Genomic DNA, 12974 nt, shown 5'->3' on the forward strand with positions numbered 1-12974 from the left:
CATTAGGAGCACTAGGAGGAGACAGATGCAAAACATTGGTTAGTCAGAAGAAGTGATATGTGGGCTCTGAACTGCTGTAACGACAAACACCAAAAAATTTAAAGACAGAGAATTCTATATTGAGGATCCTATATATATATATATAATATACTAAACTGAGATTGGGAAGTACATGGATGACGGTGTCTAAGGTCCTCTTGCTAGCTTTTTCGACTGCATCTCACTGTCTTCATCAGCAAGTCGAGTTTGCTCAGTGTCAGTCTGAACAACTTAAATATCTAATTAATGGTTTAGGGACAGATACAGTGAACATAGACGTTTAAAGCAGATGTTGATATGCAACACCCGTCCGTGGCAGGGAAGAAAATAAGAGGTTAAGACAGTAAGGTATAAAAAGAGTAAACAAGATACAAAAGATACATAAAGCGCAGAATTAAATACATTACATTTAAAACTATACAAGTACAGGTTTGTTGGTAAATTAACCAAGATTTGATATCTCTCTTAAATGTGGTGAAGTTAACAGCAAATGTCAAGTGATCAGTTAGTGAATTCCAGGACTGAGCAAAATATGTTTTACAGAATGGAACTTTGCAATTGCCATTTGAAGTGGCTGTGGTGGATCTGCTGCAGTTCTGCAGTTTCATTATGTATTTGAAAAGAGGCTGAGGGGCCATTTAAGCACTTAACGACAAGTGTTGATAATGAAAATTAATTAATTAATTAATATTGTTGTTTAAAGACATTAATCAGTGTCTAATATTATTAATAATATTGTGCTGCTTTCCCCAGGGTCTGGGCTTTAGTATAGTGGGAGGGAAGGATAGCATGTATGGACCAATGGGGATCTACGTCAAGACCATTTTCCCTGGAGGGGCAGCAGCTGCTGATGGACGGCTGCAGGAAGGTAAGAGATAACATGCTGTATATAAGTCTGTCATTCTGGAGAAACATAACTGTTAAGTCTCAATCCCAGGTTGTCAAATACCGACGCTTTGGCTTATGGTAAATGGGAAACAAACAGTGTGGCTGGTATTTGACGACTTGGGAATGAGTCTCAACAATCATTTTCCTCCTGAATGACCCCACCTTAAGTGTTTGAGTAATGTAATTAATAACAGTCTGTTTTCCATAAATGTCACTCTAATGTTCTCTTTTACTAATTACTGTAAGACACCTACTTCCAATTGATAAGGTCTTTTTATTTTGCATCTCTCTGATCTTTTCTGAAAACTGACGGATTTTATTTTTTTTATAGGAAAACTGTATAGTTAAGCCGTGTCTCAGTTGCATTCAATGTACTATCTGTAACTATCTATTTCAACATACATAAACCATTGAATAGTTCATAACTTCATCATCACGTGGTTAACAGTTTGGTTACATTATGTCACCAATACTACTTGGTTAGGTTTAGGAAAAGATCATGTTTGGGTTACAATTAGAACATTAGTTACATCACTTAAATTAACTCAAGTTACATAACTAAATAAAGCAGTTACATCAAGGAAGCAGAAGTAAAAAGGAACGCTGTGTAGGATTTAGTGGCATCTAGCAATGAAGTTTGAGAACGCAACCAAATACAGCTCACCCTTAGAAATGTGTAGGAGAAACTATGTCACCCGCAAAACTCAGAAAAACATGGGTCTGTTGAGCTATCCATCCACCATGACCTCCTGCCTAGGTGCCACTAAAGGTTCACCACTTATCAGTAAAAGGAAATATGGGTCGTAATAAGCTGTTTTCACAAATGACCTATACGTACAGCTGTTCTTCTGGAGAGGAGGGGCAGCCATATTGAGACTCACTCACTCATAAGTATATTTCAAGTCATGCATACTAAAATCATCTAATATTTGAATGCAGTGTACATAATTGTCCCTCGATAGGAATTGACAGTTTCATGTCAGGGCTAAGAACAGTTAAACTTTGATTTAAAGGACCAGTGTGTAGGATTTAGTGGCATTTAGTGGTTGCAGACTGCAACCACGTAGGAGAAACTATGGGGAAAAAATGTGAAAAGTGACCTATTTAAAGCCAGTGTTAGGTTTGTCCATTCTGGGCTACTGTAGAAACATGGCAATTCAACATGGTGGCCTCAGTGGAAGAGCAGCCGCACCCTCTGTAGATAAAAATGGCTCATTCTAAGGAAACTAAAACACATGTGTAAGCAATTCTAGCAATTGCCATTTCAGTTGAAGTGAAGAAGATGAAAGCAAAACATTAGAAAGGATGTGTTCATGAAGTCATGAAGAGTTTAAATGTGTTAAAAAGCTCAGTCTTATCTATGTCAGATATATAGGTGTCACAGAGCAGATGTCCAGCCTTCAGAACTCGTGTTTGTGTGTTTGCGTGTTTGCATAGGTGATGAGATCCTGGAGCTGAATGGAGAGTCTCTACATGGTCTGACTCATGATGAGGCCCTGCACAAGTTCAAAGTAAGGCAACTACATTCTCATCCTAACAGCATTCCTCTCAGTTCAGGGTAGTGACACAACCGTGACCTGCTGAGTCAGATGTATCTATTTAAAAATTTGAAAAAAGAGCTTGACTCCACTGACTGACTTACTGGAAGAGTCTTCCACTTCTTCCATGAGAAAATGTTGTTTGTTTATGTGTCTGGCAAGTCGCAAAATCAGTAGATCAGTAAATCCACTAATCAGAAGATTGTTGGTCCAATCCCTTCAGTCCGTGGACAACCCCAAACTGGTCCCGAAGGCTGTGCCATAAGTGTGTCAGTGCGAATGAGCATTAGTTTCTGTTCCTGATGAGCAGTTGACACCTTGCAAAAATGGGTTGGTGAATGTTGACATGTAGTGTAAAGCACTTTGAGGGATCAGAAGACTAGAAAGGCACTATGTAAGTGCAGTCCTTTTACCAATTACAATATCCACTTGCAGTGACTATAGCCTTATTAAACATTTCTGTAGTTATGTTTGCACTCAAAGCACGTTGTTTAGGTTAGGGAAAGATTGTGGTCTGGTTTTAATGCAAAAATAGTCAACAATGACTTGAGACACAAGGTCTTTAATAGGGATATCACAAGAACTGATACAGTATCGTTGGAATGCAATTCTTTTCTGTACACCTACAAGTATTCTAGTCGGCTGTTAAATGCCACAGGAAGAAGAACATGAAAACGCAGAGAAGTGCAGCTTGTTCAGGTAAAGCTTTTGTGCACAGCGCAGTCATCGTCAACTCTCTCTGTGCAGTCTCTCAGCACTCTGCTGTGCTGTGTGTGTGCAGGAGGTATTCACCTGTACCATTAAGAAAAATGCAAGTATTGATCAGGACTCAGTATTAGAAGATATTAAATGGGTATCAGGGGCAAAATCTGGACATTTTTACCATGGTATCAAGAATCATGAGATTCGAGAGTACTGTAGGAGAAACCAGATTGGTATCGACTTACTTTAGCCAGCCAACATTTCTACATGCATTTAGCACTGATTTGAAATATGAAATGTCTTTGTGCAGCTAATCAAAAAGGGCCTGCTGACCCTGGTGGTGAGGACCAGCCTGCGTGTGGGGGCTCTGTGCGGTCAGGCTCAGATAGCTCAACTGTGCAGGTCGCGCTCTCTCAGCTCAACTACAGGCATGGCCAGGATCAGTGCTGACATGGGAGACTACAACTACCTGAACAACAACTGCAGTAACACACTGAGCATCCCGGGTCAGCCTGCTAAACCCAGAGACCGCATCATGATGGAGATTATCCTGCAGAAAGGTTAGCCTTCGAGGACAGTTGAAATATTTTTGGTATTTAAAATACCAAAAGTTTCTCTGTGTGGAAAAGTTGATTGCAATTATAAAATAGAATATTCAGTAACAAGAAAACTCAAAAGCTAAAAGCTTGATCCTACATTTCCCATAATGCAAAAATCATGGCATCTTAATGTTATACGTTCCACACTAGTTTGCAATGCGGGTTTTAAATTATAAATGCATAGTTTCCGAGCCAAGACAAGTCCCCCCGACTAGTAAACTGACATGTATGTGTAAAACTGATTGATGCTTTGGTAATTTGTGATGGTTATTCGGTATTATCTTTTATGTTTTAAAGACTATTGATTGATAAATCAATACTTAAAGCATTTGTTAGCTGCTGATCTGAAAGATAATTTGCTTTGGCTTTACTGTGTAGGGTTGGGGTGTAAAGGCTAAATATCTTTTAAACCTTTAATGATATATCACTATAAATCATATAATAAAAGTACCACAATAAAGGTTTATGGATGTGTAATTTCCCAGAGGCTGGTGTTGGTCTGGGTATCGGACTGTGCTGTGTTCCATCTGGTGACGGATGCCCCGGGATCTACATCCACACCCTTTCTCCTGGATCCGTAGCACACATGGATGGTAGACTCCGGTAAGGAGAAACTACTCCTTTTTTTGTTTTTGTTTTTAATTCAAATTAGTTTAAATTAGTTTCCAGAGTGAGTTTGCTCATTTTAGTTGAATTTTTATTGTTTAAAATATTTGGTTTCAGTTTAGTTTTTACTAGTTTCAGTGTTTTAATTTAACACAAACACACTGACTCAGTCATGTAGACATCCCAGTGTCAGTAAACATAAGCAGAAATTATTTTTGTTGTTGTGTTTGAAAAGACCAGAACTAGAGACATTTCCTATATATCTTTATTTTAGTTTTAGAATTTTTTTTCTAAATTCTAGTTTTTACTGTAATTTCATTTGAATAAAAATGTTTTTTACTCTATTTTTTACTCTAAAGTTCAGTTTCAGTTAACTATAATAACCTTATTAGAGAGTTGGAAAGAGTACTAAAATACCTACTGTAATAAAATGTAACTACAGTAAAAAATTAAACAAAGTTTACGTGAAGGAGTACTATTTGTGCAGCTATCCTAATTAGGATATTATTAAAAATATAAGGTAGACTTGGAGTTAGGTACACCATGTAATCCTTGTAATATTATGTGAGGTTAAAACAGGTTATATGTGACAATTTTATGTTTAGTAATTTAAATTATTCTCATACCCAGCCTACTTCTCCTTGTGTGTTCAGAGACTGAACTAAACTAAAGACTAATGTCCAAACTAAAGCTGCAAAAGGTAATTTTAATTTAAAAATAATTCATCATATTTGTTAAAACTTTCACTGTGTCCTGAAAGTAGTACATGAGACGGATAATTTGTGAAAAATTAGGCTCCTCTTGCTCATTCTAGTGCTCCTAATAGCATTTGAAAGAATCTACCAGGCCTGAACGAAAACAACCAATCAGAGCTGAGGAAGGTATAAAGACACTTTGGGTTGGAAGCTTGAAGATAATCTCATTCCCAGGGTCCTGTCTGTATTTGACGACCTAGGAATGAAACTCCACAATCAACTATCTTTCTTGGCTCTGATTGTTTTTGCTTAGCTGTGGTGGATTCATGCAAATACCATTAGGAGCACTAGAAGGAGCCAGATGAACCTGATTTGTCTTTACTACTGTAAGGATATAATGAGTTTCAGCAAATATGACAAACAATATATTTATATATATCTAATATATCTAATATATCTACTGCAGCTTTAAGGACATAGTCAACCTTTTTGATTTTGTATGACTTCCGTGAATTATACTGTGGATTTAATACAATTAATATATTTCAGAAAGAAGAATTTCTGTATATGGTATGTACACAGCTGGCCCAGTTCCAATAGTGTACATTTTGATTTATACAGTGTTTGTGCCTGACTGTAAAATACAGTCTTTTATTAGAACAGATCCATGGTCCTTTCGTTAACTCTTGTACACACTCTTTCCAACACCTTTTCCTGAACTTTCCCTCTGTACTTTAGGTGTGGGGATGAGATCATGGAGATCAACGACACTGTGGTTTACAACATGGCGCTGAATGACGTCTACACAGTCTTGAGCCAGTGCACTCCGGGTCCAGTCCACATCATCATCAGTCGACACCCTGACCCCAAAGTATGCAACGCCTCCACCTCGTTTACTATAACCAGCACAGATTTATGGGCTTACAGGGCAAAGCCTCTGCTGGCTCAGTGGCAATGTTGTCTCATGGGTTCAACTGTGGGCCTCTGTGCTGTTGGCATGGATCCATCTGGCTTTCAGCTTGGTGTTCTGGCTTTTTTAGTCAGTCCAAACTCCAACAGGTTGGGCTGGAGACTCTTACTTGCCTGTGTACAACTGTGTGATTTTGTTTTTATTACCTATTGGGGGCACTGACCTTGTCAGGACCAGTAGTCCTTATGGGAACGAAAAATCTGTACTAATGTGGCAAAATGGCATTTCTGAGGTCCTGGTTAGGGTTTGGGTTAGGAGTAAGTTGTTAATTGAGGTTAGGCATGAATTGTTTATGGTTAAGGTTAGGGTAAAGGGATAGGTTAGGCTGTCCACAATGAATGAAGTCAATGGAATGTCCTAATAAGGATAGCTGCACAAACGTATGCGTTACCTATTTGACACTGGTGACCTGTTTTCCTCCAAATGTTTCTGGGCCAGTACATGCTGAGAAAGGTTTTCAGGTTCTCAGCTTCACCCCCTTGTGTATAAGGGAACGATGAATGAATCATTAGGGCCTCAACAACAGGCAGTAATTGGCTGAAATGCCCTTTAGAAAGTTATGCAACACTAATTTAATCCAGTGGAGCTGTTCAGTGGCCATCAATGGAGTTTATGGTTGTAGCGCAAAACGTTTAGGCTAAATAAATGTTGAACAAGACTAAGTTTATAGCCTGCTAGTGTCCCTTTGAGGCTGTATTTAGGCATAGGACTGCTTCAAGCTACATGCAAAAACATCAGCTAGCATAGCTAGCTTTCAATGACCATGCTAACATACTGTTGTTAGTGTAATTTTTGCCATGTTCAGTTCTTAGATAAGCAAGTTAGCATGCTAACATTTGCTAACTAGCACTAAACACTAATTCTAAGTACAGCTGAGGCTGATGGGAATGTCGTTAGATCTGCAGGTATTTGGTCATAAATTAAATCTTTGACCTGATGGTGGCATAAGATGAAAAGTCAGGGGAACACCAAAGTCAGTAGTATTTATTGTTGAATGTTAATAAAGCATTTGATATTTCAGATTATTGTTGTCCAGAAAAAGAACAAATCCAAATCCCCTTAAGCAATTCTATCATTAGAACCTTTTGGCAACCAAAAATTCAGAAGAATCTCTTCAGAAGTTCTGTGCTACCTTTGACAATGCTTCTGTTTTGTAGTTTCTTAAACTGCCTCTCAAGCCCTGTGTTGTTGGCCTTTCACCGCAAACCACATGGTCAGATTATAGGCCCTAATTTATTCTGTTCATATGCTTCTACTCAAGTATAGGTTATTTCTTTAAACAACATTGTGGTTTCTGTCTATCACTTGTTAGCTGACATGTTCCTTTCTTCCTTTTCAAAGCATATCTGTCCTTTCAAACGATAAGGTTGGCATCATTCTATATTTTTCCTCTTGTCAACAAATCCAGTAAAAAAGATGAACAATCCTCAAACATACATACTGATAGAAACAATATTGCTGTCATCTTCTATTATATGCTATATTGGGTAATCAGGGCTAAAACCATGTAGCATGAACTCGGCATTGGTAGTAGCTTTTTACGTCTTGGGTTTTAAGATAAAATAAAATTATATGGACTGTTTGTATACTCTGGTATGTTGTCCTTTCTTGACCTTTATGTGTACTTGAAAATATCTAAGTTTCCACTGACATTCCCATCTTCTGTGTCACAGGTATCAGAGCAGCAGCTGAATGATGCTATCGCTCAGGCAGTGGAGAACAGCAAACTGAGGAAGGATAAGAGCCAGTGGAGTATTGATGGTGAAATATTTGTTCATAATTAATTTTCCACAGTCACATATTCTGGTTCAGGGTCATGGTTGGCCCAGTACACACTTGAAGTTGCACACTTCTTATCATTCTTCATGCAGATCATGCTTAACTGGAATTTAAAAGGGTTCTTAATAAACCAATACATACAGAATATTATGCAGTTTTTTAATTTAAAAATTCATCACATTTGCAAATATTTTGAGATTAACAAAAAAATTATTGAGTTGAATAAGTAAGAATGCCATTAAATGCTTTATTGCACACTATTGTGTATAGGCTTGTTGTGATGACATGTACAGTTGAGATACATACCCAATGGAGAAGTAGTTTAAAGCCTCTGTTCATTCCGATTTCTAATTCAGCCAATTAAATTGAGGCCAGTGAGTTTTTATGTGATTATGAAGTCATCTCAAATCCACACTAATCAGCATCACTATGCGGAGCAATCACACATTTTCTCCATGAAATGCTACTTTTGATGATAATTTCCTTATATTTTAATTCTTTTATAACTTAAAATAATTATTTCTGTCCCAGGCTTGCGTAGACTGGAGTCTTGCGTTCACAGCCGGCAGAGGTGTGAGCGTTGTCTGGAGAGGAATTTTAGTCAGCTGACGGTGCGACGGGTGCAGAAGACCATGACCCGCTCCTGCAGCGACAACACCAACAGTCACCACCACAACCGCTGCCTCACCATCCACAACCTCCACCACGCACACCACAACCCATCAGCCCGTGTCCACAGCCTAGACACACCCAAGGTAACCAAACACACCTCAGGTTGTACGGAGAGGGGGTAAATACAGAAAGTTAGAACTAACTGCTGCCAACCTTTTTATAATTTTCTATGTATTGATTTTTTTTTTCTATAATGTGTATGAATGTTGATGTATGATTTTCTTAACTGAAAATGTAATGTCGTCTTTTCATGTAAGTAACTAAGTAAGTAAAACTTTATTTATATAGCATCTTTTTGACACAGAGATCGAAGTGCTGTTCCAAACCCCAACAAATAAATAACATAAAAAACACAAACATAGAGAGCCCATGTAAAAAACAAACGGAAGGAAGATAAAAAGAGGGAGGATAAATTAAAAGAAGAGCGACGACAGACGAGAAAAATAAACAAGGAGAATCTATAAAAAAAGGGCTTGCCTGTAGAGGAGGATTCTTGAGGCACCCGCTTAAAACTGTCCACAGAAAAGGTCAATAGAAGTGCGCTTATACTGTAATCAAGTAAGATGTTATGAGTTGATCTGAATTTTACAGGAAGCGCAAATTGAGGGATGCAAGAACAGGAGTAAATGTGGGAGCCCGACGGCTGGTTTCTGTTAAAAGTCTGGGGCTGCATTTTGGACCTAACTGTAATCGGTTTAACGAAAGCTGACTGAGGCAACGTGTAGAGGGAGTTAGCAGTAATCCTAGACAGGAGAAAAATGTGTGGATGAATGTGTGAATTAATTGTTCGCAGATCACTTGGAGGACCAGGAATCTTTTGATTTTTGGCTAAGGCATGTCGAAGCGCAGGAAACAGGACTGTAAACCAAGGTTTGAATATGAACGGTCAAGATGTCAGTATCTGTTACATGAAGGTCAAATGTCATATGCTGGTCGAAGATGATACCCAGATTCTTAGCAGTGGGTTTGATATTAGTGCGTAGTGGTCCAATAAACTGATCAACTGCAGTGACAAATTTATCAGGGCCAAATAAAATTTATTTCAGTTTTAAATGTGAATGTAATTTTATGTGTCTCATCTTATCTTGTCCCTGTCCCGTTTTGTAGTCCATGAAGGAGACATGGTCTGACAACAGACTGTCAGTGCCCGTGTATCCTGATGAAGACTATAACGTCCCGTACAACTCTCCTGCTGCCAACCTGTCCAGTCAGCAAGGCCTGGATCTAACCTTCAGGGCCAACAAGGTACCACATGCCTTCCTTCATCTGTAGACCTGGTGGTGTTAGTCATAGTCATCATTAAGCAGTGGTTGAAAAAAGTCATTTCTAAATAAAAACTAATTAAGGGGTAAGTCAGGGAACTACAATAGCCTTCTGGGACCCATAATTTCTTACATTAAGTAAACTTCCACCCATTCTCTACATCTCTACATTTTCCATTATCAATTAGGCAGGAGACAGGGTACAGTAGGGACAATTTGCCAATCAATTACAGGCCTCCTGCAGGAATTAAATATTGGTTCTTGGGTGGATAGGGATGACTTTAAGACAACTTAAAAGGGGGGACACAGCTTGTGAATGATATATGGGTGTGGACTGGGTCCTGGAGAGGTGCCAGTTCCACTTCCTGTGCACTGCTCCTAACTGCACCACATCACTAACTCTCCACATTTGCAAGTCTATAAAACATGATTTCAGGCCTGTGTAAATAATGAGTGGAATAAGCTTATGTATTATGTATGTAAGGGCTACTGAAGTGGAGATTTCTGGCTCAATGTGTATGTATTGTAAAAGTTTGCAAAACTGTGAATAGGAAAAACTAGTTAACTAGTTAATAACCAGTAGATATCACCATGAAAGGTCCAATTTGACTTTTTTTGACTTTTTTTTTTTTTTAAATGTTATGTTTTAAAATGCAAATGAGGCTATATCTAATGCTAACTTTAGGAGAAATCTACAGATGCAAAAAGAAGAAGTGCAGTAAAAATAACACCTAAATGTGGATTTTGGGCATTTTCTTTCATCTAGTCTGAAAGACCAAAATCTCAAAATTTACCAGTGCATGAAAAAACAATGTTTTTGACTGTAGTGTCTCACTTTAAATGGTGTATTGAAACAGTAGAATTGTTTAATACTAAATGTATAAAAATAAGGTTAGTACTAGTCAACCCAAGAGTTACATTAATATTATTGTAGTGTAAATCACCACCCACTGCTCCTGTCTCTGTCTAAAGAGTATCCTCTATTCAGTCACAACAGCTGACTTCAATGCAAACTGCATTTGGATGAAGAATCTAGAGTCAGAGGATTGTTGTGTGTTTGACTGTACAATTATTTCAGTGATAGCTGATTGTCCACTGTGTACAGCAGCAGCTAAATAAAGTACAGTGCTCTACTATATTCATATGACATTTCACATGGTTCATACAAAGTCAACAACCAACAATAAACCATTCACTCTATGACCCTGAAGGTTCCACCAGTCCCATGGCTAACTGGACATGTGCCAGTAGACATGAATATATTGCTGTGAGCTTTACTAGGCCTGCATTTGGCAGGAAACAATCACACCGTGTTCAGTCGCTTAAAACATTATTTTGTCTCTTTTATCACTCGATCAAACAGGGAAGTAAGCTATAGACACTGTCGTCTTACTTCACTAATACCTTTAATACAGCTGTGTGTTGTAGTCCAGCTGCAGGGTGCGCGCTGCTCCACGTCGGTACTGCTGGCCTCAGGATGTGACCAGTGAGGAGGGTTATAATGGAGACTCCAGCGGCTCCAGTAGAGGATCCCCAGTTAGAGATGAAGGACTGGAGCACTCGTCACACAGCAGCTGCCAGGTACAGCACTCTGTTGAACAGCAGAGGGAGTGGTCTCAGTTAAACAGGCTGTAAAACCTGTAAAACAGTTCACGTCTCACTCAAAGCAACCACAGCCTTAATTATTAAATTGAATTGTTAACGGTTGAGTGAAATAGTGTAAAACTATTGTCAAAAAATTGTTCTGCGCATTACCTTTGTGCTCTGTACAGGTTTGTACAGAATGAAATACAAAGAAAAGGGTGACCTGTTAATAAAAACAATGATCCAGAGCACAATGAGTGGTAAACGAAAACCTCCACAGGGCACCTTTTAAATCGTCCTTCATGTTTGATGGGAACACAGTTGTATTCACTTTTACCAACTTTTTCTTACTGCAGATATACAGTATGACAGGTGCATGAATCTAACTTGTTTCGAAAGAATCAATAGGATCAAAACTAATAGTGATAGTTGTCTGTTTCCATAGTAACAGTGCAAAAATAATCAATGCTATTTATGCAGCATGGCATTTCATGCAAATTGAAGCCCACACATACCTCCCTGACACCATGGCAACATTATACTTCCTGTTTACCAAAACAATGATATGAGAAAAGTGACGGCAGCCTGCAAATTAAGAACAAGGAATGATAAAATCCATAAATATTAGCCTTTGCAACAGTTGTTTAGCCCTTAGAGACATGTACTGGCCTAAGACTGATCTTAGAACCCAGCCTGGACCAGTGTCTAAAATCTGACCTGACCAAACCAGACTGGTAGTGATACAGATTTGAGACCCAAATCCAACCTGAATCTAATAATTTAATAATTTACTGACCATTAGCTCACCAGGCTAAAACAAAACATTGGCTACTCTTCCCGCCGGGCCATTACAGTTAGGGACAAAGAAAAAAAAAATACATTTCTTAAAAATATCCAAAACTGAGCCCAAGATTTTACACAGGAAAATGGCCCTAACCCGACTCAGAACTCGATAATTCGTCAGGATCTGTCAGGTTTGTGTGCTAGCACTTTTTTGCCATTTGATGTGTCCAAAAAATATAAAGAAAATAAACATCATAATCATAATTCCATCACTTCTTTTTAAACTTAAATTGGTCATTTATGTAGTTTTTTCTTGTTCACTGACCTTCCACGGTTTGATAGTAGTAGCTAATTTGGTTTATCAAACAGTGTCTAAGTTCTGTGCCCATATAAGGATGTTGGAAGTATGTCTAAGATCACAGTCTCTTTCACTTCCACTTGAGTTCTTTCTCTGAAACATTCGATGGGAAGGCGGGGGCACTGCTACCTGCTCACTGCACTGTCAATGTATTGTTCCTGCTTCTACTAATCATGCTTCTTCTGAACACACTCCTCTCCTTCCACTGCCTGCAGTTCTTCAGCAGTATATACAAGGCCTTGCGAAACACCCTGAGGTTACTCTTAAGGAATGTATGTGAAGTGATGTGGCTTTCAGTGTTTTGCTGGTGAAAGCATGCTGAACACGTTTTGCTTTTTATAAATAAAAGCCTTGTCATAGATTTCTCCTTTCCTGTACAACAACCAAATGCTATATGCTAGGCTAGGCTTTAGTCTAAAAGACATATATGTCGCTTATATCTTTTAACCTCATCATAGATTAGCCTAGCACATAGCATATCTAAGTACAGGAAAGGAGA

The 12974-nt window shown here is 38.5% G+C and overlaps 1 protein-coding gene across 1 annotated transcript in view; it reads left to right on the forward strand.

Moving 5' to 3' along the window:
- Positions 1-12974, forward strand: part of il16 (interleukin 16) — a 29206-nt gene that overhangs the window by 2948 nt on the left and 13284 nt on the right. The window contains exons 4-12 of the mRNA XM_035652315.1: positions 793-907; positions 2365-2438; positions 3478-3727; positions 4252-4369; positions 5806-5938; positions 7711-7798; positions 8348-8571; positions 9596-9733; positions 11179-11331. Coding sequence (XP_035508208.1) covers positions 793-907; positions 2365-2438; positions 3478-3727; positions 4252-4369; positions 5806-5938; positions 7711-7798; positions 8348-8571; positions 9596-9733; positions 11179-11331 — 1293 coding nt within the window. The remainder of the gene's footprint in view (positions 1-792; positions 908-2364; positions 2439-3477; positions 3728-4251; positions 4370-5805; positions 5939-7710; positions 7799-8347; positions 8572-9595; positions 9734-11178; positions 11332-12974) is intronic.

Source organism: Morone saxatilis, unplaced genomic scaffold, assembly GCF_004916995.1.
Source record: "Morone saxatilis isolate NCDOM2014 unplaced genomic scaffold, NCSU_SB_2.0 Contig11, whole genome shotgun sequence".
Classification (NCBI taxonomy): Eukaryota; Metazoa; Chordata; class Actinopteri; family Moronidae; genus Morone; species Morone saxatilis.